Source organism: Macaca fascicularis, chromosome 14 (assembly GCF_037993035.2).
Source record: "Macaca fascicularis isolate 582-1 chromosome 14, T2T-MFA8v1.1".
Lineage (NCBI taxonomy): Eukaryota > Metazoa > Chordata > Mammalia > Primates > Cercopithecidae > Macaca > Macaca fascicularis.
Genome location: NC_088388.1, coordinates 114,040,752 through 114,068,220, shown reverse-complemented (window position 1 = coordinate 114,068,220; position 27,469 = coordinate 114,040,752). Strand labels below are relative to the sequence as shown.

The window sequence follows — 27,469 nt, the reverse complement described above, 5'->3', positions numbered from 1 at the left end:
AGTGAAGAATGGTTGTGTGTGTGTGTGTGTGTGTGTGTGTGTGTGTGTGTGTGTGTGTAGAAATTAATCTGTGAAAACCTTGAACATGTTCATTGCCATGGCCTCCCGGTTAATTGTGCTGCAATAAAACACTGGATGGAAAACTTAAACCTGTCTATTCATCTACAGGCATCTGAGCATAAGCAGTAAGAGGAACCTAAATGTGTGATTGATTCAATGATGCCTAACTGGCAGTCAAGAAGCCCAAGTGCCCGGGTGGGTTGGGTTAAAACAAAGGCAATGTTTGAATGTTATGAATCCATTGTTTAACCAGCCTTTCGACTGAGCTTTTCTGTCGCAGTCCTGAGCCTTGATGCGTTAAGAGCCATCTACCAGCCACTGAGTTTGCACTGGTGTTTCTCATCACTTTGCATGTCCACCTGACTATTGACTAGCAAATATATGTGTCCTGGCAAGACCCCCAGAACCAAAGAATTTACTGTTTTCCTCACTGGCTCGCAGCTTTGAGCTCAAGGCATGTCTTAAAACAGTGCAACTCACTTCAAATGCTTTTTGCTTTTCATTTATTATTGCTTGTCACGCGATGTTCTTTGAAAGCTTGCTCATATATTATCTGTTCCATTTTTTTCCATTTTCCCTTTTTTTGCATGCCGTTCCTCCTGTTTCTTCCCTTCCTCCAATCCTCTGTTCCCGTCTGTAGACACAACGGCGACGACAGAACCAGCAGTTCACGGTTGGTATCACATTACTGTTTATCTACTTTCTCAGCGCTGCTGAGAGGCAAGGCAAGCCTGGGAAAAAGAGAAATGTAGTCTTCAAGGGAAATCATGGTTCAAGTAGACTGACCTCATAAATATACTATAATTTTTTAAGGTTTGAAAAGATGTTGAGTCTTGTCATTTCTGTTGTGAGTTCAGTAGCCAATGGATGCAATCTGAGATGAGACCTTCTCCCCACTGGGTGGCTGGAATTTGTAGGAGTTTCATTTGCACAGAGTCCTCCTTACTTACAAAACTCCACCAAACCTTGAAATACATGGGGCTTCAAACAAACGAGTATTTGCAGGAAAACAGTAACATCTGAATTAAAGGCTCAGTTGCTGTGCTTATATTATATATAGGCCATAGTCCCAAGTAAACCTTGAAGAGGAGTCATTTGTGTCACTTAGTAAAGTTGAGATGGAAGGGTAGACCAGGGAGGAAGATTCCTGTTTAAAATCGTGAGCTTATGATGAGGAAGGTCATTGCTCTTCTTTAGAAAGGTCGTGACTTTAATTATGTCGCTAATCATATTTACCCCAGTACCCCTCACTGGTTCACTCCTAATCTCTATGCTTTCATATAACTTTATTCTCACATTTGGCAGAAAACTCCTCCAAACCAAGAATGATACCATATGTCGATTTTATCAGCATTAAATGGGACTTTAAATAAGTTAGTGGTGTGTGTGTGGCTTGCAGGTAAAATAGTAATACGTTTTTAACCACAGAGTGATAAAAACTGAGTGAGTAAAGCTCAGGAGGGGCATCAGGAAATATGATCTCTTTTTCCCCATCTCACCAATGACTTACTGGATTGGAATAAGTCCATTAACTTTTCTCTCTCTCTCCAATCAGAAAATGAGAATCATGTTTCCTCTGTATATTACTTTATTACTTAGCTCAAATCTAACCCTGACAAGATTGTGCTTAGAAAAGATATGTTAGTTTAAAACTGGGCTGAATTTTAATAATTGAATCCAAGGAATTCTTTGGTAAAGGGCCTACTTTAATCGCTTTGCCTGTTGTTGTACAGGGTGGAAATCTATCATTTAAATGACAAGAGGTGATCAGCCAACCCTGCCATGTTAATTCAACTTTTAGAGAAACATTTCCTGGCACACACTGACTCACTTAGAGTCCTACATTTGATAACTCACCAGTTGGAAAATCTCTAAGCTCTGTAGGAGCTGTTCTTAAAGGTCAGGCCTTGATGCTTGGCAGGTTACCCCATCTTTTGACTTTCCTATGACGAATTCTGAGAAAGAAAAACAAGCGTAGGTGCTGAGCAATATATCCCTCCTCACCCCATTCTTATTTCTTTCTGCCCTTTCTGGTCGTTGGCGCAAAGGGACAAGTTCATAAAATAACTTAAAGGGGCCAGGTACGCTGACAGTCATGAGAAATCAATTAGGTATAAAACTTCCACTTTCTAAGGTAATGCCCCATAGTGCTTGCTACATCGCAGGCATTGCACTCCATTAAGCTCAGTTATTTGTAGGTTTCATCATTAATTGAGCACCTCCTGACTTTTATCGATTATTCTCAAAGGGTTATTTTAATGTAGTTAGAGAGATTTTATTCTATTCTTTTTAAGATACTTTAAGTTTTGAGCTGACTATAATTAACTACAAGATAAAATGCAAGCTCGTCCAACCCACAGCCCATGGGCCACATGCAGCCCAGGACGGCTTTGAATGCGGCCCAAAACAAATTCATAAACTTTCTTAAAACAGTATGAGATTTTTTTGTGATTTTTTTTTTTTTTTTTTTTTTTTTTAGTTCATCAGCTATCATTGTTAGTGTATTTAATGTGTGGCCCAAGACAATTCTTCTTCCAATGTGGTCCAGGGAAGCCAAAAGACTGGACACCCCTGATGTAATGTAACCATATGATTCCTAAATTCTATGAGATCCTTGAAGAAATATTGATCATTTGTCTCCTGAAGCTCCAGAATTCTATTTTCTAGGTCCCTTCAATAAAATTCATGTTCTTACGTGACTCTAGTGGATGTAGGTCTCAGAGTTGCATAGGCTATTCGAAGTAGGAAATTTGTCCCCTTATCTGAAAAATAAGAAGTTAACTTACAGGCTGATCCTGATTTTAGAGTACTAGTTTTAATGAGGTCTTTCCCTGGAGAGAGAGAAAGGGAAGGTGATCTCTTTTTGTGGCGTAAGGAAGAGACACTTGGAATGGGACTATAATTATAGCATTTCTGTGGCAGGTAATAGAGATGTTTGTGTACTGTGAGAAGCAACTGCCTTCCTATTCATTTGGGGACAATGTTCAAGTTAGTGATACCTCAGTAAGATGTTATTGACTAGCAGTGCATGAAGAATATACCTAGAGCCAAGGGATTTATTGTATTTTATATATATACTTTGAATTTGACTTCTTAACGGCAGAGGGATAGAAAAGTGATAGATAATCTAGGCTGATCCCTGTATAATATACTTATAAATACATTCTTTACCTTGTCCAAAATCCTTGTGGCATCTTGACAAAGGGCTCCAGCCACTATTTTAAACAGCATACTCTTTAACCCACAGCAAGGAAGCTGTAATGAAAGCCAGATAGTATCTAAAATTTTACTTGATGTGGGGGAAGAACTTCCAGGTCAGTTGTCAGGATAGAAAAGGTAATAGAATATGGTGGAAATTACAGAGCAGCATCTGAGATTTCCAAAGAGATGAGGATACAGAACTGATTTTATTCTAGTGAATTGTAGCTGAAAACACAACTTCTTCATTACAGCAACCATTTGACTTAGATTCATTTGAGAATAATCTTGAGATGTTTGTTATGGTGATCTGGGCCTAGAAATGTTGAATGGTTTGATAACTTAGCAACTTAAATGACAAGACATTAGGTCAATCAGCTATGGCCATCTTATTTGGTCTTTAAAGTTTTCCTACTGGATTTCCTTCTATATTTCTGTGTTGTTATCATAAAAAGGAAAAGAAAACATAATTTTTAAAGCTTTCCCTTTGAAGACTCATTAAAATATTTTATTCAAGCTTGTGTTGCTAGAGTATGTATGAAGTTTATACCAATTGTTGATGTATGTTGACCATTTGTTCTTACCAATATCTGACTGGAATAAGCATGTATTGGAAGGTTAGAAGTGCATGGGCATGATTCAAAATCAAGTGGATTTTCTCCAAAAAGAAAACCAAACGACAATTAGCCACAATGTGCTTTTAAGGATTTAATTGATAGTAAAGATAAACGTGAGTGTTAAGAATGGGATTTTTAGACTAGGCTGACACAAGGGATCTTCTTTGAATAAGGATCTTGAGCATTTGTGTTTTTGGAGCTCATCCTTAAGGCCTGGACAGGAAGAATCCTGTGTTATGTGTGCATGTTGAGCAATGCGAAAACCACTCTGCCAAATCCTGATACCACATGGTCTGAGAAATGCATGAGTGATTTAACGCACGGATGGTGTAGTCATTATGTTATTGATGTGTGGGTGCGTGTGATGGTTTTTGTTTGTTCATATGTGGGCGCTTTTGTGTCTTGTGCCTTGTTCCTTCTGCCCTGTGTGTCCCCTCTCCCTTTCCCCACCCTCCTCCCCCACGTGAGGGGTCGGGTGACAGCATGCCCATGGTCTGGAATAGTGCTTGTGCTTTTGCGGCACTGCAGTCAGCTGGCTTCCTCTGGGTTTGAGGTCTCTCTCTCTCTCTCTCTCTCTCTCTCTCTCTCTCTCTCTCTCTGTCTGTCTCTTTCTCTCTCTCTCTCTCTTTCTCTCTGTGCCCCTTCTCTCCCCTCTCCATTTTATTATTTTCAAGTCTACCTGTCCTCTTGCTTTTTCACCTCTTAATACAGTAGAGGCTGATGATCTCATGAATTTTAATATCCCCAATGAGTTTTTAAATCGTTCTTAATTCAGTATATAATTGTGGCAAGACGCAAACTGGAAACCCCTCTGAAGAATAATTTTTCATTTTCAGTTTTGGTTTCAGAATGTTTGGCCTATGTAGCTACATGCTTAGACCCTACGAGCCCTGCCCTTAGGAGACTGCCCCCGTAGCTCTTCCTTTTCCCGACTCATTTATAAATAATGTAAACCGTGGTCAAATTCTAAAAGCACATAAAATTTTCCTATTATACTTTATATTCAGTTGTGGGGAAGTTCTTAAGCCCATTTTAAAGAAACATAGCCAGCAGTGCGCATTACTACAACCGCTATGTCCACCATCTGTGTATGTGCCTCTATGTACATCTCTCTGTATGAGCACATAACAATGGCATTCAAAGGCTGTCATTCAGTCACGGGACTCTGCAGACATTGTATGTTCTACACAAGAGCAAAGCTCAAGAGGTTTACGAATGGCTGCAGGACCTGAAGATTGTGTTTCAGCCTTGATATGCAGTTTGGAAACAATGTGCTACTGTCTAACGGCGTGAACCAAATTTCTGCTAATGGGAAGAAGGGAAAACTCTCCACAAAAGCTGACAAAGCAGGAAGAACAGGATGACTGAGTTTTTAGATTAAAACTACCGGGGGCGTCTGAACTCATGGCTGGTGGTGGAAGTAACAGTTTCCATAATATGGCCAAGTGATCAGATGTATGCTGCTTAGGTAAGAGAGAGACCATCGCCTACTTTGTTTTTCACAATGGGAATGGTACTAGGGCCAGTGGGCTGTTTTCGTTTTCTGGAGGTTTTATTCGATCATTCGATTTTAAAATTTTCTGAAGAAAAATGATTCCCTGAAAACCTGAGCCCATAAGCATGTAAATTGTATTTGACCTTGAATTGATTTAAGTATCTCTAGAATTTCTTATTGTTTCTAATTTTTTGAGGTTTTCCTTACCCTGGTTTAAAATTGCCACATCATATCTCTTTTCGAAGCCAGCAATTACTGTTGAAAAGGAAGAATCACAACTGCAAAAGCATTACCTGAGAGGGCTAAGGGTATGTTATAGCACATTGTAGCACCATAAAAAAGTGAAATACACGTCAGTGCAGAAGAGATGGCTATCATGCATATATTAAATTACCATGTTTGCATCCTTAGGACTTTATTAATTGCTCAAAAATAATCCCATATGGACAAAAAGTAAACTTTCATTTGTTTAACAAAGTTTAAAGACATATGTTGAATACATTTTAATTAACAGTGACTAGAAAGGGGCTTTAATGGATGATATGAAAGTTTCAAGAGAATACACAAGAAGTAATTTCCTACTTATTGTTAAAGAGTGGAGTCTCCTTTTGAAGAATGTTCTCTGCTTCATAAAATACGTCTTTGTCTTTTTCTTTGAGAAAATGAAAAGTGTATAATTTTTAGCATGAAAGAAAAATACCTAAGCCAAATCAGTTTTAGGAGATAAATTTTACTTGTACACCCCACTTGTACACCCAGTGCTTCAGTAAACTCTTCTTAATTAATTATATTTATTCAGAAATTATCCAGCTATGGCAGAGTATTGTAGATTCATACAATATAATGGTGCTACAAAAACAAATTTAACGCCACTAGGCTAAATGGCTTCCTGCTTTAGAACATAATCCGAGCAGTAGATTCCAGATAACTTGATTTATTTTAAAGTTTATGCCATTAAAAATGACAGTTTCTGCTTTAATGAGGTGTATATCAACTGTCTGTTGCTTTTAATGGAAACCTTTGCATATCAATGATATTTCATAAACATACTTGTCTTTTTGTTTTTATTAATTAGCTTTCTAATGCCCTCCCCAAGGAAGTAAGCCTTCAGCAGTAAAGCTGCCTACTTGAAACATCCTTGTTTAATGGGGTTCAGTGGGCACCAAGCATGTATGTAGGACACTTTGATATTTGTTGGGCCAGGTAGAAGTGAGAGATTAGCCTTCTGAGAACTGCAAATTTATAATTAACTACAAAGAAGTACTTTATGTTGCCCATTTATAACAGTTATTTAAATAATTGTATTCATTCGTCTTTATACAATGTACAAGCCAATTAGAAATAGGGATACTATCAACCAATCAGATTTCAGAACAAATGGATAGCATCCCTACTCAGTTGCCTCTATAATTGATTGCATTGCTCACTGCTTTCCCTTTAGTTGCCTAAATCTATAGTCTGGGAATACCTGTGGGCTCAAAATATTCCCATTTTTACTCAGCACCTGCCGTTGAGTATTAGCACCCAAGGGTCATGATGGAAGTTCTTCTTCCTCAAGGGCTGATGGTGTGACAGCCTCCTTTTAAGAATCGACCTGGCTATCAATGTTCGTTTGGCTTCTTTATAAAGCAACTTACAAAATGCAGGCTTCAGTGATCATTTGCACATGACTGTTTTGGTTCATTTGAGCCTTTAAAAATACTGATCAGTTTGACATTACTTGTTTCGAAAGCATTTGTTTTGGTTGCTTTTATGCTCTGATTGGGCCTTATTCCTGAATCATTAATTCAACAAATACTCACTGAGAATACACTTTGTGGGGTGGCTGTAGCAAAAGGGAAGGATGCAAAAATAAACACAACCTGCTTCTCCAAAGACCTTGCAGTTTATTAGGTCCACAGACATCTTTAAATAAGGGACAGATTTGACTAGAGAAGTATGAGCAAACTGCTGTGCAACTTAGAGGACCTAGGCAGTCAGTCACACCGGAGTTTGAGCAGAACAGCAAAGAACAAGTAAAGCCGTCTTGAATGCCCAACCTTCTGTGTTATTAAATAAACTTCATTAAAGGATCAGCTCACAAATAAAGCAAAAGGAAATGGAAACCATCTCCTATCTGAGCCTCCCATTGTTTATCTACTTCCTTCTTCACTCCTTTTAATTCAAATCAAAGCTAGCTGAGAAGTATCTCAGCTGGCCATCATTGGAATTGACTCGGATGCAGGCATTTCAAGCCCCCATTTGATTGCCTCCTGACCTAACTGCTTTTTCAGCTTTGAGGGTTTTATTTTTCAGGAATACCATTGATTTATGAAATTCTCTTTTTTAAAAAAATCATTTTGCAAATCAGATTTTCTGATGAAGGCATAACCTGCAATCTGCAGTTAGCAGATGCTGTACCATTTTGAAATATGTGATCCAAGATCATCGTAAATTGGTAATGAACTGTGTTTGTCAGTATTGGCAGCGGATTTTAATTTACAGTAAAATGTGAAATAAAACGTACATACATCAGTATGTAACATCTAAATACGTTTGTATTTAAGAGATATCAGAACATCGACAGCTAACAATCAGGCTTTATTGATTTTCTTTTTGCATGCTGTTATGAATGAGTGATTTTAAGCATTCACCTTCATGTTTCATGTCCTTTGAACAGTGGAGACTGAGGAATCTTTCTGCCTCGATTGTTTTAATAACAAAATTACATAATTGAAGAAATGTACTTATGGATTAATACATTCACGCTATCAAAAACATAGATAGCAAGAGATTTGGCTCATGTTTTTAAAGAAATTCATCCTCAGTTCTTAAGTGTTTTGTTTATGTCCCTCGAGGAATGAAAAGAAAAACGATTTGTTTTTACTTGTAAGGCCTTACTCAGTTGCCCAATTCCGCAGAAGAACTGGACAGTGAGGACCTCTCAGGTAAGGGCTAGTCATTAGGTAAGGCACTGCAGTGTCCAACCTGTGGGTGCTCTATCCACTTCTATAAAATGGCCATTTGGTTTGCTGAGCAATCAATGTGGATTTCGAGACTAACAAAAAAACAAATTTTTATCAATACTGTCTTCCTCCCTGGTCACCCACCCACCTGTTTTCTCTGTGGTAGCGATATTTATATTTCAGAATGGGAACAATTTAATTAATGCAAGAGAGGACAAGTTACCTTTGGGATTGTACTAAAGCCACTCTGTTCAGTGGCTTCAAATAATGTTTATGTCCTAGATATATAATGTGTAGGGAGAAATTTTGTTGCATTACAAAGCAATTTAAGGATGTTGGATTATGTGACAAGATCTTTTTTTAAAAAAAACAAGCAACTCATTGACTGCCTGCTTCTGTGGAGGGGACTAGAATAGCCATGTTGTAGTTATCTTCAAAGTCAGGGGTGGGGAAGGGCAGGGGGGAGCGGGCAGCAATTGTTTGGTCACACACCACGATGTAAACTAATTATCCACCTCAGACCTCTTTCACAGCACACTGAGCTCTTGCAAAAGTAGGTTTCATGCTTGATTCCAGGATTTAGGTGTTACTAATCCAGAATAAGAAGCATATCCTACAACGGAGGGAGGGAAGGAGGAGATTTAAAGTGGTCAGAGCTAAACAATTATGTGAGCCTCCATGATGTTGTAGGACTTAACTGCCAATCAGCTATAGCTTAAACCTTTCCATCCGTCACTTAATAAGTTAGTAAGCAAGCCCCTTCTTGTTATTGCAGTGGAGAAATTAAGTCATAGGACCGTAGACACTTACTCAAGCCTATTGGAAAGAAAGATTCCTGAGGCGCTTTTACTGAAGTTCCCTTTAATAGTTGGCTGGTGAGGTGCAGTCCTTAACTGTAAGTCTAACCCCAGTGAGAGAATAAGATAGTACTACTCAATTTTTCAAAGTGCCGTAGATTTATTGCCAACTACGTGCTTCTGACAAACCTCAGGGATATCTTCACTTCGCTGTTATGTAGCCTGTAGTTTGAGTTTAGCTGTTGGATTTATTTTTCTACAGACTGGAAGCTCCAGGAGGTCATGCTGGTTTTGTTCACTGCTGTACGCCTGTCATGTACTAAGTACCCAATTGACACTTACTGGGTGAATGAATGAATTTCCAAATTCCAATGCATAGATAAATAAATAGAAAGACAGCTGGCCCATCAAGAGAGCGTTTCACTTTTGCCACTTCTTTGTGGTGTAGTTGGAGAAGCTGCAAAAACATTTGCCTAGTGTTCTTTTAAAATAAGGGTGGATAAGTCCTTCTCACCGCTTAACATGTGATGCTGGAAGTAAGCAGTTTCTGCTTGCATTTCTGGTGATAGACAGCCTCAGTTCTGATTGACTGTAAAGAAAACAACTCTCTTAGACACAGTAGCCCTGGCAATTGGATCTTCTCAAAGATCCTAAGAAAGCTGTAGGGTGTGTTGGCCCTGATTCCTCTTTGGCACAATAGCCAGACAAGGATCACTCAGATATGCAAAAGTCATTTTTCTCCTCTTTAGGAAAATGTGACTGAATCAGCCATCCACCCCTTCCACCAGCACCATCAATTAGGAATACTCTGGGCCTCAGCACTGCGCCATGTCAGATGGGTCCCTGCTGCAGTTCTATCAATCACCCAAGTCAGGAGCAATAAACCAACAACTATTTGTGTTCATAATAATTCGGTTAAATTAATAATTATGTTATCCCCTCCCCCACTCCCTCCAGGAACGCTGCAGTCATATATTGCTCAGGAGCCGTAAGTCATGTAGAACACTGATGAACTATCAGGCTGGGCCGGGCTGCCTTTGCATCTGGTTTGATGAACTAATCAAAAACTGATTAGCACCTTTGTTCAAAGGAGATGCTGATTAATCAATTACTATTGATTGTGAGCTTGGCTTCACTCAGCAGCCAAGAGACATCTGAAGGGAAAAAAAACAACCAATAAAAATTGAGCAGCTGTCATAGTGTTTAAATTTATTAAAACAAAATACATTATTTTTATGAAGCTGTCTTGAAATGGGTCACTGAAGGGGAGCATATTGATTGAGAAAGGATGAACTTCTCAAATTTCTGTAGCCTAGAGACTGAATTCAATTATAATACAAGACAAACAGGTTAACACCCATCTTAAACAGTCCATCAATAAATTAGAGTAGGTGTTGCACATTTAATGCTAAACTGTGGTAATGAATAATATCATCATCCATTCCCTGCTGCATCAGGGTAGAAATTTCATCCTTTCCATATTATGGATAAATGTTATGTACTCAATTTCCATCCAAATAATGATGGTCTCTCTTCCTTTTGTCCCCTTTGCCCCGACCTCCCCCACACACCAGTGCTACCTTCGTTAATGACAATTTCATAAGCAACATATGGTATATGGTGCTCCATTCTCACCCAGCAAAGCAAGTTGCCCAGCTGATCCTCCTCTTTAATCTGCATAAAGAAATTATGCTCGTGTGTAGTTCAGTGATTTAATTATTGGCAGGCCTGGGGAGCTTATCCAGTTCTACTTTGAACCCTTTCATTTACTTTTTGGGTGTTAACTTTATTGATGATGGATCCATAAGAGTTTTGAATTGTTTTATCAATTACATCTGCTGTTTCCTGGTGACAGCTGGTGGTGATTGCCACCCATGTGGAATAGAATAGCTTTAAGCATATTTATCCTTCTATTTTATTTTAAAACTTTTTCAAAATGTCTCCAACTGCCTCTCTCCCTTCCGCAGTGGAGGGGCCTTGGGGAACTGTTTAGCGGAGTGAGGTGGTAAATATACAGTGTGCCAGAAAATGGCCTTCCAGCACAGTTCAAGAAGTCCATCAGTCTTCTGCTTTGGAAGCAAAGGCACTGACAAGAAATTCCAGAGCTGTCATGATTCCTCAAAACATGTTTTCAGCTCTTGCCCTACAAACAAGAAAGTGATCTGGAAAACTCCTGCAACATCTCCCTCACGATCCAAAAAAAAAAAGCATGGGCCTCAGAGGGCAATTCTAAATGGCTTTGCTAACCCTCATCAGGTGTTAGTAGGAATCTAGTTGAACCAACTGCAGTCACCTAAATGGATTATACAAGAAACATGACTTCAAAATATAGCCTACATTTAGCTGGGCACGGTGACTCACACCTGTAATCCCAGCACTTTGGGAGGCTGAGGCGGGTGGATCACTTGAGGTCAGGAGTTCAGCCTGGCCAACCTGGCGAAACCCCAGCTCTACTAAAAACACAAAAATTAGCCAGGCACGGTGGCATGCACCTGTAGTCCCAGCTACTTGGGGGTGGGGGTGTTGACTCGGGAGAATTGCTTGAACAAGGAGGCGGAGGTTGTAGTAAGCCGAGATGAGGCCACTGCACTCCAGCCTGGGCAACAGAAAGAGACTCCATCTCAAAAACAAACAACAACAACAGCAACAAAATCTACATTTTGATAATAGGAGCACTTAAAGGTCTTTTGATTTAGATTATCAGTCCTGGGGGTGGGGATATATGGCCTTCCAGTTACTAGGAGTGTCTTAAGTCCTGGCTAAACTTGCTTGAAATGTGTGTGAGAAACTGTCAGTAGCTGTACCATTTAGGGGAAACTCTTTCCTAACCCCCACATAAAGAGTGGCCCAGATTTGGCAAACAGGCTATTTTATTCCCTTGGTAGAGTAATGACAACAGTCATGATAATAAAATACTAAAAACCAGATGGGCTACATAGATATATTTAAGTTATGGCCCATAAATCTAAAGTGTGGCATGATATGGCTTGTATCTGTATCTTACTTTGTAACTTAGAAAGCTCTTTCGCACACTTTACTTCGTTTGATCTTTATTCATTCAACAAAATTATTTGAGCTCCGTGCGCTGGGCTCTGGGCTGGGCACCAGGGATGCAGCAGTGAACAAGACCAACAGGAGCTGGAGCTGCCGTGGCTTCCAGGAGCCAGGGCCCCTGCTCTCCTACGGCGACACACTACTAAGGGAGACAGACTCAAAACACAAGTTAATCTTGGACAGTGACAAATGCTGTGAAACAATAAAACTAGATAAAGTGGAAGTGAGGGCTGGGCTGGAAGAAGGTGGAGGCCGGTTTAGAAAAGTTCGCCAGGGAAGACCTTTGGGACAGGAAGACCCAGATAGATGAGAATGAGGCAGTTATAGAAGATTTTCATGAAAATCTCACGAGACTGTTAAGGAAGGGCTCTTAGTCTCCATTTATAAATGAGGAAACTGGGGCCCAAACAGTTAAACGGTTTGCTTAGGAGATGGTGAGAAGTGAAGCATGGGTCTTCCTGGCTCTGGAGGAAATAGAGGAGTTTGGTTTGCAGGGGCCGCCCTTCCCCCTGTGAAATCCACAGCTTGCTGTGTGCTGGGGCCTTTGGTAATCCTCTTGACCCTTTTGAATTCAGTGTGGGCATCCGGGAAATGAGGGAAAAGTCAGGCTCTCTACAGCCCATCAGGCATAGAGCAATGTGCTGACTAACCTGGGAAGATTTTTTTTCCCAGCATCAAATCAAGCTCTTTCTCCTTAAAGATAGACCTAAACTCTGCTCTGGTACCTCAGTGCTATTGTCCCACTGATTCCCCTAAATTATGGGATCACTTAGGGTGACCCTAAGTGCCATGGGAAAGTGATGGCTGGAAAAGGTTAAACCATGTCAATTCCCTTTTAAAATTCAGTTTCATACAAGGCAGTAGACTGAAGAAATCACATTGGGTCCACGCCAGCTCACCCGTGACTTCCCCACGATGTGTTTGAACTGCATCCTGCTGCTGATCTTCCCCATAATCCAACATGCTCCTGTTTCCACCATGGGAAGGGAGGAGACCATCCAATGGGAGCTTTTCCTCCAAAGTTAAAAAGTTGGCAGGCCACGGTGCAAAGTGCGAATTCTAGTTCTACAGGTTGGACACTGCTTTGGGGTGACTTCACCATATTCATTAATCCATCCTCCTCACACCCCCAAATGCCTGAAGTCCACTGAAGCATCTTTCTCCAGAGAGAGATTCTAGTGGGAAATGTATGTTTGGAAATACTTGACAATTGTCCTCTTTATCAGGCGTATATTCCTTTAAGGGAAACTCTGGTGTCATCCTCAGTGCCTTCCTGTTGCTTAAAGTGGAAAAGACGATCACATTTCTAAATCTGTGCTATCATGAGATGAACAGAGTGGACTCAAGCATGATTTTTGGTGTCTCTGGTGATGCTAAATGCCTTGGGAGAAATCTTGCATCCTGTTGGATCAAGTTATTTCCCCTCACGGTTAAATTAACTAAATCAAGGAATTTGAGAGGGGAAAAAAATCAACAAGAAAAATCCCAAAACACTTGTTTTCATATTTAGCTGACAATAGTATTTAATATCCTGATACTCAAATGGTATACACCTGAATCGCAACTTGAATCAGATGGCCTTCAGCTGCCAGGCCCACAGCCTTGACCTTCATAAAGGACAGCTAGGCCATTAGTTACACAGTTTGTCAACTCTGTATAAATGAAAAGAAAGAACTTGGTGACTTCAACTCAGTAAGTGTTTATTGGGCATCTTACCATGTGTGGGTAATGCTGAGTATGCAGTACCATGCTTACCCCTAACCAACTGGTAATTATTTGCCTTGGGTCAGTGATAAGAACTGGAAAAGCCCTCCTTAGGCTCTAATACAGGAGATTTGAATTTGGCAAACATTGAGTCCCTATGATATGCCAAGCCAGATAGGCACTTCCATTTTCAGGAAAACAGTGGCCACTCAGAGTGACCCTGTGAAGTACGTAATTGTACTCAGTGGCTCAGAGTGCCTCATTGACCTGCCTGAAGTCACAGAGAAAAGTAACGAATCTCAAGTTCTGTCCCAGAAATGACAGCAAGTCCAGTGCTCTTTCCAGTGGGCCACGCAGGAGATGAGCTCCTAGCTCGATCCCTGTTCAGGCCTGTTTCTGGAAAGCAATGTAGCCAGTGATAGTCTAAGAGAGCCCTGAGTCCTGATCACTGAGTAGTGACAAGGTACAGCCAAAGTCTGTGTGCAGTACTTCTCATTTAAATGAACACATACTGAGCTCTGGGTGGCACAATGAGGATGATCACTGCAGTTTTCCTTTAAGTAGCTTAACATAGCTCCTTCGAAACGTTAGTATAGATGCAGTTACATTGCTAGAATTGAATGCAGCTGACGTGTAGTATTAGATGCCTGGGATGCTATATGGGCGTCTTCATGATTTTCTTGCTTTACGTTTATTCCTTCTCGTCCACTTTCTAAGAAGACAGAAAAGAAAGGTTATGCTGCATAAAGGCTAGTGTGCTCCAATATATATTAACATCTTAATGGGAAAGCTGTGCATGTACTGTATACATTTACTGCTCTCTGACAAGAGGGAATTAAATGTCAGAAGGATTTGTAGCATCTATAATTGAATTGGTGCTGAGAAAAGCAAATCTTAAAGAAGAATAACATATTAGGATTAGCAAATAATGTGGCATTTTGTCAGCGCATGCCATTCAGTTTGTTCCCCTTCGGTAATAAAGTTGTGCTTTTTAAAATGCACACTTATTTTTGTTGCCATGGACGGGAGCTACAATAGATGATGAGAATGGGTAGCTACATTTTTCAGATGGTGCCAGGTTTTCTTGAGTGTAATTTTTTTTTAGGTCAGATTATGGTTTTGCTTCAGATTTGGGAAATCCATTACCAGGCTTTTTCTTTCTTCCTAGCAAGAAGTAACAAATGACATCATAGTCAGTAAGCTCTCTCTGAGATAGACTAATCCCTACAACCCTAGGAATCTGGAGGCAGCATTTCCATTACAAACACCGGTTCTGAGAGTTTTTAATTAAACTGACTTGCCCAGCAAGATCCCCGCCCAGGAAAGAAGCTAAAACTGAGCCTTGTAACAGAACTGTTGCAAAACGTCAGCAACAATTCTTTTCCTCCAGTCATCCACGGATGGGGGAAGCACAGAACGCTGAGCATCCGAACTGTCGCTAAATAGAAGTAGGAGAACTAATATTAGAACCTCCCCATGGCTTAAATGTTAAAGATGAGAGAGAAGGTAGTTTATGACCTATGAAAAGAGTTAAAGTGTGCGTTTAAGCACCATGTTGCTAAATGTGCCTTACAGTCTGAGCCAGGGATGTTGGAGATGTGAGGGGGACCCAGTGCAGTGTGGCTGTCATGCCTCATGCTGCATACTTTATTGTGTATCACTGTGTCACCCTTCACTCCTCCTCAGAAAGCTTGGTGTCCTTTTGGCAAAAAGGCTGACCTTGGACTCTATAGCCGAGGGCTTCAGGGTGGGCAGGCAGCAGTTGCAGTGAAGGTTCCGCTCAGTGAGTCCTTCTGCCAAAGTCCCTATTTGCCAGGAGCTTGTCTAGGATGTACTAGCCACTCTCCAGTTATCCATGGATCCCTGCTTTGGCAGCAGAGCCTTCTAGGCTTATCACAGATCCATGATTATGGCATTTGCATGGCGATTTATGCTACACATCTCATGCCAGGTGGTAAAGTAGCCATAGAAACCAGGATCTCTTGCAGAGCCCTGTTTAATACAGGCAGCATGGCTGCCAGAGTGCTGCGTTTAAGACGACTCTGGCAAGGAGGTTGAGGAGTGAAAGCAAGTAGAGAAAGAAAAGTCTCCTAGAAGGAGGGGGAAGGAGACTGAAGTTTCACTAGCAGTCACCTTTCTTGTCAGGCCCTAGGGAACTGCTGCCTTTAGAACTCCCCCTTCATATTGCCCATGAGGAGTGGATCGGGCCAGGTCAACTGGCCCAAGGTAAAGAAATCTGAGCAGTTTGGGGCATCACTCTTGGGAGTTTCTTTGAAAATTTTCTGTCCCACAATTTCTAAGATGCTAAAGCGAGCCCAGGGTTGTTGAAGCTGTGACCCAAGCAGTAGTGGCCAACTTAACATTCTGCAAGCAGCTTGTAAACTCTCACCTGGAGCCAAGTTGTTTCAGCTTTTTGCCAAAAGAAAAGCTAACTCACGAATACTAAACAGCTCAGGATTTATCTGTGACACTTAGAGCCATGGAAGTGACTGCAGGATGGGACAGGACAGGCAGGGAGGGTTGTATCACAACTGCGAGCTGTCAGGAACACCTCTCTGGAACTGCCGCCTGCCCACCCTGAAGCCCCCGGCTACACAGAGTCCAAGGTCAGTCTCTTTGCCAAAAGGACACCAAGCTTTCTACCTCTGAGGAGTGAAGGGTGACAGAGTGATACACAATAACGTTTACAGGGTTCATCTGCAAGTCAGAATCATTCAACGACTAGGCCTAATTCACCTGAGGTCGCATGTGAAATGATTTGGATGAGATTCTTAACTCCAGTTGAACTGTGTTATGTAATCATGCTTGGTTCTTTGAGGCTGGAATGACCTTTATGCTGTAACCATTCACCAAGCAAAAATATGGCTTTACTTTTCAGGATGATGAGGCAGAACTTAGGCCCAGAAACACCTGTTACTAGTAAGAGGAACACTTGTAGCCTCTTAGGGAACAAGAAAACGTGACTTTCTAAACCGAAGTGATATCCATATGCCTGAGCATCAGGTGTGTTTAAAAGTGCTTTCCACTCCCACATTTATTTTTCAATTGACAAGCTGGGGGCAGCTGTAGAATCTGCCTCTGGTTTCCTTGCCCACCCGATTCAGAAAATGAGCCGGGAATCTGAAGAGGATGTCCCCAGGAAAGCCAGCACTTCGTGGGACCTGAATGACGGGGTCTGCACCCTACAGGACCAGGATCTGTGGCTCATGGGGAAACCCATAGCTTTGCCACTAAGAAGTCATTTATCATGGAATTGGTCAGAGTCCTTGCCTTGGGAATGGAAGGAAAGGTCAAGCAGCTGACAGACTTTGTCGGAGCCATGCTTCTCTTAGTGCTCAGTATTTCCTTACGTTTCTGGTTTTCGTGCGACTCCAGTAGCCCAGTGCCCTCCTGGGCGGCATCTTGCAGGGCTGCTTCATGTCATGAGTGCAGCACAGCCCGCAGGTGCAGGCAGCTCACCCCGGCCCTGCTGCCTTGAGCCAATCCATAGCATTATGAACACTCACCCACCCTCCCCACACGTGGAAATGAAAGAACGGACTGAGATGACTCCAGAAACAGCTCTGCTTTTCATAGGGAAGGCCAAGACAGAGGCACTCAGTGAACAGGCACAACTCTATTAACACCTCCCACGTAAACCCAGGAGGTGGGAGTGGGGTTGGGAAGAGGCGTGAGGCGCTTGTAACCGGCAGTGTTCCCTGTAAATTAAACATCAGTTACCTTCTGTGTCCATCTGCAGTAATTGAAGGCAGGAGAAATGTCTTGGTGATTAACTGGTGGTAGTAAACTTTCTGATCAAAGTGAGTATCAGAAGATAGCTGGAGAGATTACCCTTATAAATAAGTATCTGTAAAATACGCATGTCCTTGAGGGTGGGGAAGGTAACTAGAAGATCTAAGGTTCTAGTTTAATTTGGGCAAAGTGCAGGGAAAAATAGCAACACTGAGCATATTTAGCTCAAAGTTCATGGAGGGCAAAGGTCAAGTAAGGAGTTTTGGCTCAAGAAATTAATCTCACAGATACATACCTTGTGAGATCTTTTTGTTTGGGGGAGGTTTTTGTTTTTCTTTGTCACAGAGCCTCTCTCTCTGTCTCTCCCCTCCCCCCTCCTCCCTCAGGCTTCCAGAATATCCCTTTGTCTAGGCATCTCCGGAGAGGAGGTGGTTTATTAAGAGTGGACAAGAGTGCCTTCCCCTAAATGGGTTAGAACTGTCCTGGACAGCTTCTCGAACCTTCTCTCTGTTCTCAGTCTTCCTAGAACCTCTCTTCACCTCTTGCCTCTTGTGCCTAACTTTCCCCTGTCCTCAATGTCTAGTCTCACTTCAATTTTAAGACATACAGAGTTCGTGGAAAGACATAAATTTTAATAGGTCTGAGGCTCATGGCCATTGGAGATGAGTTAATTCTCATTCTCACAAAATTCCCTGTTTTGACAGCTCCCTAAGGAAAACACAACTTGCTGGCTTTTCTGTTACTCTTTTGCATGTGTGCAGTCGGAGTGAACATCTCCAGTGTGTCAAGCGCCCTCCTCCAGCAGACACCCCGTGTCCAGCAGCACCCTACGGGGAATGCTCCCCTTCAACGAGCTCTGTCGTTTCTAAAAAGGAAAAAAAAGAAAAAAGAAAAAAAAAAAAAAACAACGAAAAAAAACCAACTTCCCTTGGCTGAGTTCTGCCTTGTTGAAATGACTTTCAAGACAATGGGGGCTGTAGCATCTGCGGTCGGCAACACTTTTGGCTGAGGAGGGAGATTCCTCTCCACCACGTTTCAAGTTGAGCTTATTAGACACGTTGCTGGAGGGGCTCGCTCAGCTCGGAGCGGGCTAATTGGCCGCAGTGCACTCTGCCTCCAACCCAGCTCCCTTCTCCAATTAAACTCCCATCATCCTGTTGTCCTAGGCGACCTGCTGCTGTCTCTGATTTGGCATTTCTGTTTGGGTTTGGGTTTTGGTTTTTCTGTAGTCCTTTCAAAGATAACTTAATGAAACACTTTAAATACTCCATTTTAAAATTTAAACTCTTTTAATTAAAGCACTTTTCATGGAACCCTCAGTCACGAGTTATTTCCCCACATCCTTCAGTACTTAATCTCAGAGCAGAATTGGAAATATCGATAGAAAGTGTAAATCATGCCCTCCTGCCGAAAGCGTTGTATCAGGTTTCGGCTCAAAAGAGCACCATTACCTTTAGCTGTCACGGATCTGTACACTTGATCGATAAACTTCAAATATTATTAGAGGTGGAGGCTTCAGAGATTTGCTCTGTTCTTTGGAGAGAGACAGAGATAAATCTTTCTTAAAAATTGACTTGAATTTGCACTCTCAGTCTTCCTGGTGAAATGCATTTCTCTTAGGCGTCCAGCAACTGCAAGGGGGACAGATTTATAGGCCATGTGCTTCTTGTACTGAAAGATTCAAATGGTAAATCCTTCACATATGACTTCACAAATCATGTAAAGTTAAAAGATTTTTACCGTTTCTGTTGCTGCTGTGCTTAAATTGTAAGGTACAGCTAGTAAATCATTTTAATGGAGGTGTCGTACTTGACTCAATAAAAAAAAAGACAATGGTTTAGCTTCCACTCCAAAATGTTAATGTATTAATCAACAGGAGAATAATTGTTTTTTACTGCATTATAAATCTCGGATGCCATTAGGATTTCAGCAAGGGGTGATGTAGCCACATTCCTAAATTAAAATTGTTTACACTACCATACATCCATTCTGCATCGCCATAGCTCATTCTGGGTTCATTTTGGAGTTGTTCCCCAGCCAAACATGTCGTTCCTCAGTCGGAAGAAGACATCCTGAGGGAGTGATGCTTATAAAGGAAAATTAATTGCATTGCAAGGTGTTAAATAAATAAAATAAAAACCGTCGGTGGCAATGGACAATTATTCCTTGCTGTCTCTTTTGAAATAGGTTTTTAGGTTTTAAATTGAGGCTTACTCCCTCGTACATCCTAAATGTAGCAAGCCTGTCATTTGTCTTTAGTCTTATAATCCTTGTTTTATCTCTAGGCAGCTGTGGCTTTTGAGCACCTTACTTTTCCTATGCATATCCCTGATCTATCAGGGAATAAAAGTCATTGGGCATCTGTAGAAAGATGCTTTATCTTCCTATTGCCTAAAGGTGTCATTCAGAGCACTCTCAAATAGTCAGGTCAGCCTCCTTAATTAGGCTCTGCAACTGGATACAGATCGAGTGGACGCCAAGACTAGTTCAGGGCCGGATAGACTATTTCTTCCTTCCCTGCCTCCCTAAGCTTGTTCCACATGCATTAACCCTCCTATGCTGCTTATCATGAAATTGCCTTGTGGGGAGAACAGATCAATTCAGCACTGGACAGGTCAGCCTGTTCCCTCAGTGTAACTTCAGTGTAACTTGATCCATCTCGCTTGTTCTCTCTGACTCCTCCATTAAAAAGAAGGTGACCCTCTGACCCTGGAGACAGTGTCGCCAGGGTTTCTGGTGCCTTGTAATAAACTCTACATCCCTATTCCTCTTCTGATTTCAACAGATTCCCGAGCAGGTGAAGAAGGGTCGATCAGGGCAGTGGATCATGCCGTGATCGGTGGCGTCGTGGCGGTGGTGGTGTTCGCCATGCTGTGCTTGCTCATCATTCTGGGGCGCTATTTTGCCAGACATAAAGGTAAGCAAAGCTTCAGCAGGCAGGAGCAGCGTGTCCCCACAGCTTCTGCCTTTAGGGACTTTACGCGGTTGTCCTTGATAGACAATTTGATATATGTGGCCACACGGCCTATCTGATTCCTGAAACTGGAAGAGAAAAAAAAAAAAAACAGAAATCTTAGCAGCCGCTGATTAGGACTTTGGGAGTTGATGAGTAGCACTCCTTGATTCGGATTTTCTCTAAATATAAAGCTCTGTAGAGTTGTTATTCCGCCATCCATAATTGGGGATAGATGAAAAATGATAGAGGCTGGTGTGCAAGATGTGGCATGAACCCCCAAAGGATAAACATGGAAAAACCACATCCACAACCTGTTTTCTGGGAGGCAGAGGATTTCCCCCTGTCCCCTGTCCCCAGACTCTGTGTAAGCTGGTCACAATGGCTCTGCCTTAGTTTGATGTGCCCAGGTTAAAGACAATTTTTTTTGCCTTAAAAGCCGCATAAATATGTATTTTTAAAATTATCATTGCAATTGATTTAAATTGCCATTAATCATCACACTTATCAACTGTGCAGTCTGGATGGGCAATCATCTTTTCCAATGCCCCTCCTCTCTGCCCCATGCTGCTCTGATCCTCTTCTCCCCTCTTGGTAATTTATTCTTCCTTTTCTTTGTCCGCCCCTGTCTCTCTCAGTTATTTTTCTCAAGCACTGTGCAATGAGCTTACAAGGTTTTCTAGGTGCTTGCATACTGCTTGACTGTTGAACTTGGGTTTGCGGGAAGGTCCCTTGAGCGCAGCAGTGGAGGTCTAAGGTACATAAGCACCTTTAGGATACAGAGTGCCTGTCTCAAGCATAAAACAGTTTAGGACGATCAGAGCTGTCCATACTTCGCCCTCTGCCTGCACTCAGGAGGCAGTCTGTTTGGCCAAAAACTCCCAGCCTCTCGGTGGTAAGCTTGATAGAGACAGGAGGTAAGGCCAGAGAGCAGGGCAGCGTCTGAGCAGCAGCTGTGAAGGACCAGGGGAGGGGAACATGTGTGTCACTCTACAGCAAGAAAAAAGGATACCAAGAAGCGTTTGACCACTTGCTTTCTCAGATTTGTCACTTTGAAAACCTGAAAATATAGCAAATGTCTCAATCTTTTTAAATAGAAGACTCTTCAGGAATACAGTATGTAACGGGAGGAAGAGTATTTGATTATGGCAGGCAGTTTAAGTTCTACCTGTATAGCATACTGAGGTGCAGTCTTTGTCGTTCTCCATGTAAACTGTTGGGATCTGGTGATAAGAGTGTCCCCAACTTTGTAACGTCTGTCTATTGTCATTATAAAGTGGCTGTGCCAATTAGCAAATCCATGAATCCGGGTCCAGGCTAGAGTTACATGATGAGAGAGACTCCCTTGCTCATTAAGACAGATCCGAAACCTTGATCCCAGCCATTATAATGTCAAATTCTTTCTCAATCTGGAACCTCACTCTGAAATGGAAGACATAGAAAAATCAAACATACTTGTGCAAGTTCAAGCACATTCTCACCTATGGGTAGGCAATCACGATTCATATAGACAGGGGACTGTGGTTCAAATAAATGAGTTGAGATGACAACAGAAGCATCATCAGGGCCCTAATTCATTTATTGGCTAATTGCTCTTCCTTGCTTTGGTCTTTAACCATGTACGTGCACGTATCTGGTCATTGGTCATTGGTGTTTACTGTTTATACATTAGTCAGCAGCTCTCCAGCTTTCTGCATTTTTAGCTCCCACTCACGTCTTCTTCTGCTGACATCCTCTGGTCATAATCACTGCTCTAATGTCTCATTTGCTGAATTATATCGCAGCGGTTCAGTTGGAGTGGTGCCTTTGGAACCCCCGGATCCCCATTTGTCTCACCCACCCCGCTCTCTTCTTCCAATTGTTTTTTCCCCTCTGCTGCCTGCACACCACTTCGGCTGATGATGGCCATAAAGCAAGTTGCCATCTCTGTACCACTTTACACAGAGGCCATCAGACAGTCACGGTGCTTTACCCCTTCATCTTTCAGGTACATACTTCACTCATGAAGCCAAAGGAGCCGATGACGCAGCAGACGCAGACACAGCTATAATCAATGCAGAAGGAGGACAGAACAACTCTGAAGAAAAGAAAGAGTACTTCATCTAGATCAGCCTTTTTGTTTCAATGAGGTGTCCAACTGGCCCTATTTAGATGATAAAGAGACAGTGATATTGGAACTTGCGAGAAATTCGTGTGTTTTTTCATGAATGGGTGGAAAGGTGTGAGACTGGGAAGGCTTGGGATTTGCTGTGTAAAAAAAAAAAATGTTCTTTGGAAAGTACATTCTGCTGTTTGACACCTCTTTTTTTGTTTGTTTGTTTGTTTAATTTTTATTTCTTCCTACCAAGTCAAACTTGGATACTTGGATTTAGTTTCAGTAGATTGCAGAAAATTCTGTGCCTTGTTTTTTGTTTGTTGCGTTCCTTCCTTTTTTTTCCCCCTTTGTGCACATTTATTTCCTTCCCTCTCCCCCCAATTTTGGATTTTTTCCAAAATCTCCCATTTTGGAATTTGCCTGCTGGGATTCCTTAGACTCTTTTCCTTCCCTTTTCTGTTCTTGTTTTTACTTTCTTTTGTTTATTTTTGTGGTAACTGCTTTCTGTTCCAGATTCAGTTTCATAAAAGGAGAACCAGCACAGCTTAGATTTCATAGTTCAGAACTTAGTGTATCCATAATGCATTCTTCTCTGTTGTCGTAAAGATTTGGGTGAACAAACAATGAAAACTCTTTGCTGCTGCCCATGTTTCAAATACTTAGAGCAGTGAAGACTAGAAAATTAGACTGTGATTCAGAAAATGTTCTGTTTGCTGTGGAACTACATTACTGTACAGGGTTATCTGCAAGTGAGGTGTGTCACAATGAGATTGAATTTCACTGTCTTTAATTCTGTATCTGTAGACGGCTCAGTATAGATATCCCACGCTGTCCAGAAAGGTTTGGGGCGGAAAGGATTCCTCCTTTTTCCATGCCCTAAACAGACCTGACAGGTGAGGTCTGTTCCTTTTATATAAGTGGACAAATTTGAGTTGCCACAGGAGGGGAAGTAGGGAGGGGGGAAATATAGTTCTGCTCTGGTTGTTTCTGTTCCAAATGATTCCATCCACCTTTCCCAATCGGCCTTACTTCTCACTAATTTGTAGGAAAAAGCAAGTCCATGTGTTGTGCGAATGACTGAATGGGACAGGGTTGATTTTTTTTTTTTTTTTTTTTCCTTTGTGCTTAGTTAGGAAGGCAGTAGGATGTGGCCTGCATGTACTGTATATTACAGATATTTGTCATGCTGGGATTTCCAACTCGAATCTGTGTGAAACTTTCATTCCTTCAGATTTGGCTTGACAAAGGCAGGAGGTACAAAAGAAGGGCCGGTATTGTTCTCACACTGGTCTGCTGTCGCTCTCAGTTCTCAATAGGTCAGAGCAGAGGTGGAAAAACAGCATGTACGGATTTTCAGTTACTTAATCAAAACTCAAATGTGAGTGTTTTTATCTTTTTACCTTTCATACACTAGCCTTGGCCTCTTTCCTCAGCCTTAAGAACCATCTGCCAAAAATTACCGATCCTCGCATGATGGCAGCCATAGTGCATAGCTACTAAAATCAGTGACCTTGAACATATCTTAGATGGGGAGCCTCGGGAAAAGGTAGAGGAGTCATGTTACCATTTACATGTTTTAAAGAAAGAAGTGTGGGGATTTTCACTGAAACGTCTAGGAAATCTAGAAGTAGTCCTGAAGGACAGAAACTAAACTCTTACCATATGTTTGGTAAGGCTCCAGACTCCAGATAACAGTCCCTATGGAAAGATGGCATCAAAACAGATAGCTCTATATATATATATAAATATATATTCTATTACATTTTCAGTGAGTAATTTTGGATTTTGCAAGGTGCATTTTTACTATTGTTACATTATGTGGAAAACTTATGCTGATTTATTTAAGGGGGAAAAAGTGTCAACTCTTTGTTATTTGAAAACATGTTTATTTTTCTTGTCTTTATTTTAACCTTTGATAGAACCATTGCAATATGGGGGCCTTTTGGGAACAGACTGGTATGTAAAAGAAAATCCATTATCGAGCAGCATTTTATTTATCCCTCTCCTATCCCTAGGTACTTAACCAAGACAAAAAGCCACAATGAACATCCCTTTTTCAATGAATTTTATCATCTGCAGCTCTATTCCGAGCCCTTAGCACCCATTCCGACCATAGTATAATCATATCAAAGGGTGAGAATCATTTAGCATGTTGTTGAAAGGCTTTTTTCAGTTGTTCTTTTTAGAAAAAAAAACAAAAACAAAAACAAAAAAAAATCACACCATTGCTCACAGAATTGGCATCTCATTTTTGGGACCTCCCATCTTTCTGTTTTGAAAAGTGTACAGTAGTGCAGTGTTCCTGATGTAACTTTATGGCTTACAATGTTGACATGTCTCAGGTTCCTGTGTTTCGATTGGTGTTTTCCGTCTCAGGTAGATTGCAAAGTGTAGGCCCCACACATTGGAAAAAAATAATAATAAAACAAAGCAAAAACAGGAAATTATGGATTTTAGTTGTATATTGGTTTATGTATTTTTTCTTAAGTATACAGTGCACTGTTTGAAATGTATTGTTGAGTATTACTTTGTACAGGTTGATCACTTTTTTTAGAGTGAAGAAAGAACAAACTTGTTTTTTGTGTTTTTTAAAGGAATATAAAATAATGAAGGATGTATAATTGATGCCAAATAAGCTTGTTCTTTAGTCACACCGACGTCTTATTTTTCCCTTTAGGCCAGTTCTGTTTTTAAGGTGTACATGGACAATGTTACAGTGTAAGAAACTCCATATCCATATGTTCCCATTCGCATTTTGTATTGGTTCATGTATACCATTTTTACAAAAAAAAAAAGAAAAAAAAGAAGTACTATAAAATATCTGTCTTCTTAATAAAAAAATTAATGTTACAAAGTGATCCTTTAATCTCTTTATGGACTTCTTATGGACGCCGAGTGAGAGAAGAGATGGGCCTCTGGTCCCAGCTTCCTCCTTAGGACCGTGTGCGGGGCCAGGAGCGCTGGCAGTAGATGCTAGGACATGCTGCCAGCTGGGTTGCTGGGGGCCGCACTCTCTTTCCTTCTCCGCTCAGCCTTTCTGTCCTTGTTCTCTTCCCCACTCAGTGGACAGGTGAGCCGGGTGCTGTGCCGTGGCTGAGTCTGGGCTCCCACGTGGACTCAGCGATTTGTGCAGGTGTGCGAGCTGTGGTGGCGGGCCCGCCGGAACAGGCCGCTCCCGTGGATGTGTCTCCCGCACTCATCCCCTCTCTCACCGCCCCCCACCCTCACCAACTTCCCTGTGTTGGCTGCTCCACCTGTCTCTTACTTCGGGAGTTTGTGTCTTAACAATTCATTCTGCCTTCTTCATTTAAAGTTCTCTCTCCTTTCACAAAAGAAGACGTGAGCTGTGGAGGACTGGCTTGGCTGCCTGCAGAAGATTGTTCTCACTTGCTGTTTAGGTTGCTGAGACTTCCAGGCCTGGGTAGACAGTAGGATTTGCTCTGTTGTCATCGTCCTTGCCTTGCAGGCTGAAGTGAGCAATGACTTACACTTCATGGTGGCTGATCTTATAAATGCGCAGATAATGTCTGGCCAGGCCCAAAGTGCCCTTTTCCCATCACCCTCCAGCTGTGGTTGAGTTCCCCTTTTCTCCCTTGGCCATGTCATGGGGAAAGTTCCATAGGAAAAGCAAAGGTAAGCTCCAGAAAGGCTGAAGGCTGTGCATCTCCCCTTGGGCCACTTCCATCCTGGCCTGGTCTCTAAAAAAAAAAAAAAAAAAAAACTCAGTTAATCAGATATGCAGTTACTGAGCACCTGCTGTATGTCCAGCATGGTGAGGGATGCAGAGAAGTATAAGGCGGTCTCTGGAGGCCAAGCGGAGTATCAGCTACATCACCTGAAAACATGAAGTGCCCCTGAGCTATGGGTGCCCCACCGAACACAGAGAAGCCCAGAGAGTGCTATGGGAATTTTCTGGAGAAGAGAAATCAGTGAAGGCTGGTGAGTCCCCAGACAGGTTCACGCAGGAGCTGGGACCCCAGCTGGATCTTAAAGGATGGTTTCGTGGAGAAGGAATGTGAGTCAAAAGTACAGAGGGCAAGAAGCCCAGCCAGCCTGCTGATGTGTATGGGGAGGAGAAAGAAATCAGTTCTGTGTGCGGGGTGGGATGGCTCTTGTGGCTGTACTAAAAAGTCCAGGCAGAGGAGTCGAGACCTCAGTGACCTCTCCCAGCCTCTGCTGGAAGGCAAGGAGCAGTGGGGAGTACTCATTCATTGCATCTCTGTAAAAAGACCCAGAGAGATAGAATAGAATAAGGATCAAAAGTGCACACTAGAGTGAGGCTGCCTGCATTCAGATCCCTGTCCCACCATGTAGCAGTGAAACCTCCAGTGAGTAGCCCAGCCTACCTGGCTTCGGTCTCCTGCTCTGCAAGGTGGACATCACCATAGCCTCGAAGGTTGTTGGGAAAGATCAGTGAGATATGCAGTCAGCGCTCAGCCAAAAAGGTGTCAGGCACACACTACGCATTCATTACATGTCAGTCACAGGATAGAGGCAAATGGTGACTAAAAAGGCAGGGCTACGAAGAAGTGGTCACTACTCAGAGGGAGCTCTGCAGGCTCCTGTGCATATAGACACATCGTGCCCTTGCGAACCACGACTTAGAAGGTTTAATGACCCTTTTCTCTTCACCATTCATTAGCAGACTTATTCCAAGCCACGTGGCATGCAGTATGTGTAGTCTCCCTACCCCTCTCCCTCTTGTCTGCAGCATGAGGCTCCAGGTTTAGCTGTACCCTACAGAAAAGGGTCCCAGAAGTTCCTTGAGCTGAGGCAAACAGGAGGTGGTGATGACTGCTGCACATTTACCTTTCGAGCT

At 42.0% G+C, this 27,469-nt stretch overlaps 1 protein-coding gene across 18 annotated transcripts in view; it reads left to right on the top strand.

Annotated features, from left to right (window-relative positions):
• Window positions 1-27,469, top strand: part of CADM1 (cell adhesion molecule 1) — a 349,474-nt gene that overhangs the window by 316,409 nt on the left and 5,596 nt on the right. For 2 of the 18 annotated variants that reach the window (XM_005579713.5, XM_005579711.5), the window contains 4 exons: window positions 701-733; window positions 8,244-8,297; window positions 20,388-20,519; window positions 22,543-25,504. In XM_005579713.5, coding sequence (XP_005579770.1) covers window positions 701-733; window positions 8,244-8,297; window positions 20,388-20,519; window positions 22,543-22,661 — 338 coding nt within the window. In that variant the 3' untranslated portion in view covers window positions 22,662-25,504. Of the gene's footprint in view, window positions 1-700; window positions 734-8,243; window positions 8,298-10,069; window positions 19,436-20,387; window positions 20,520-22,542; window positions 25,505-27,469 lie in introns of those variants that run through there. The other 16 variants (XM_074015258.1, XM_045370111.3, XM_005579715.5 and 13 more) reach the window with 9 other exon arrangements.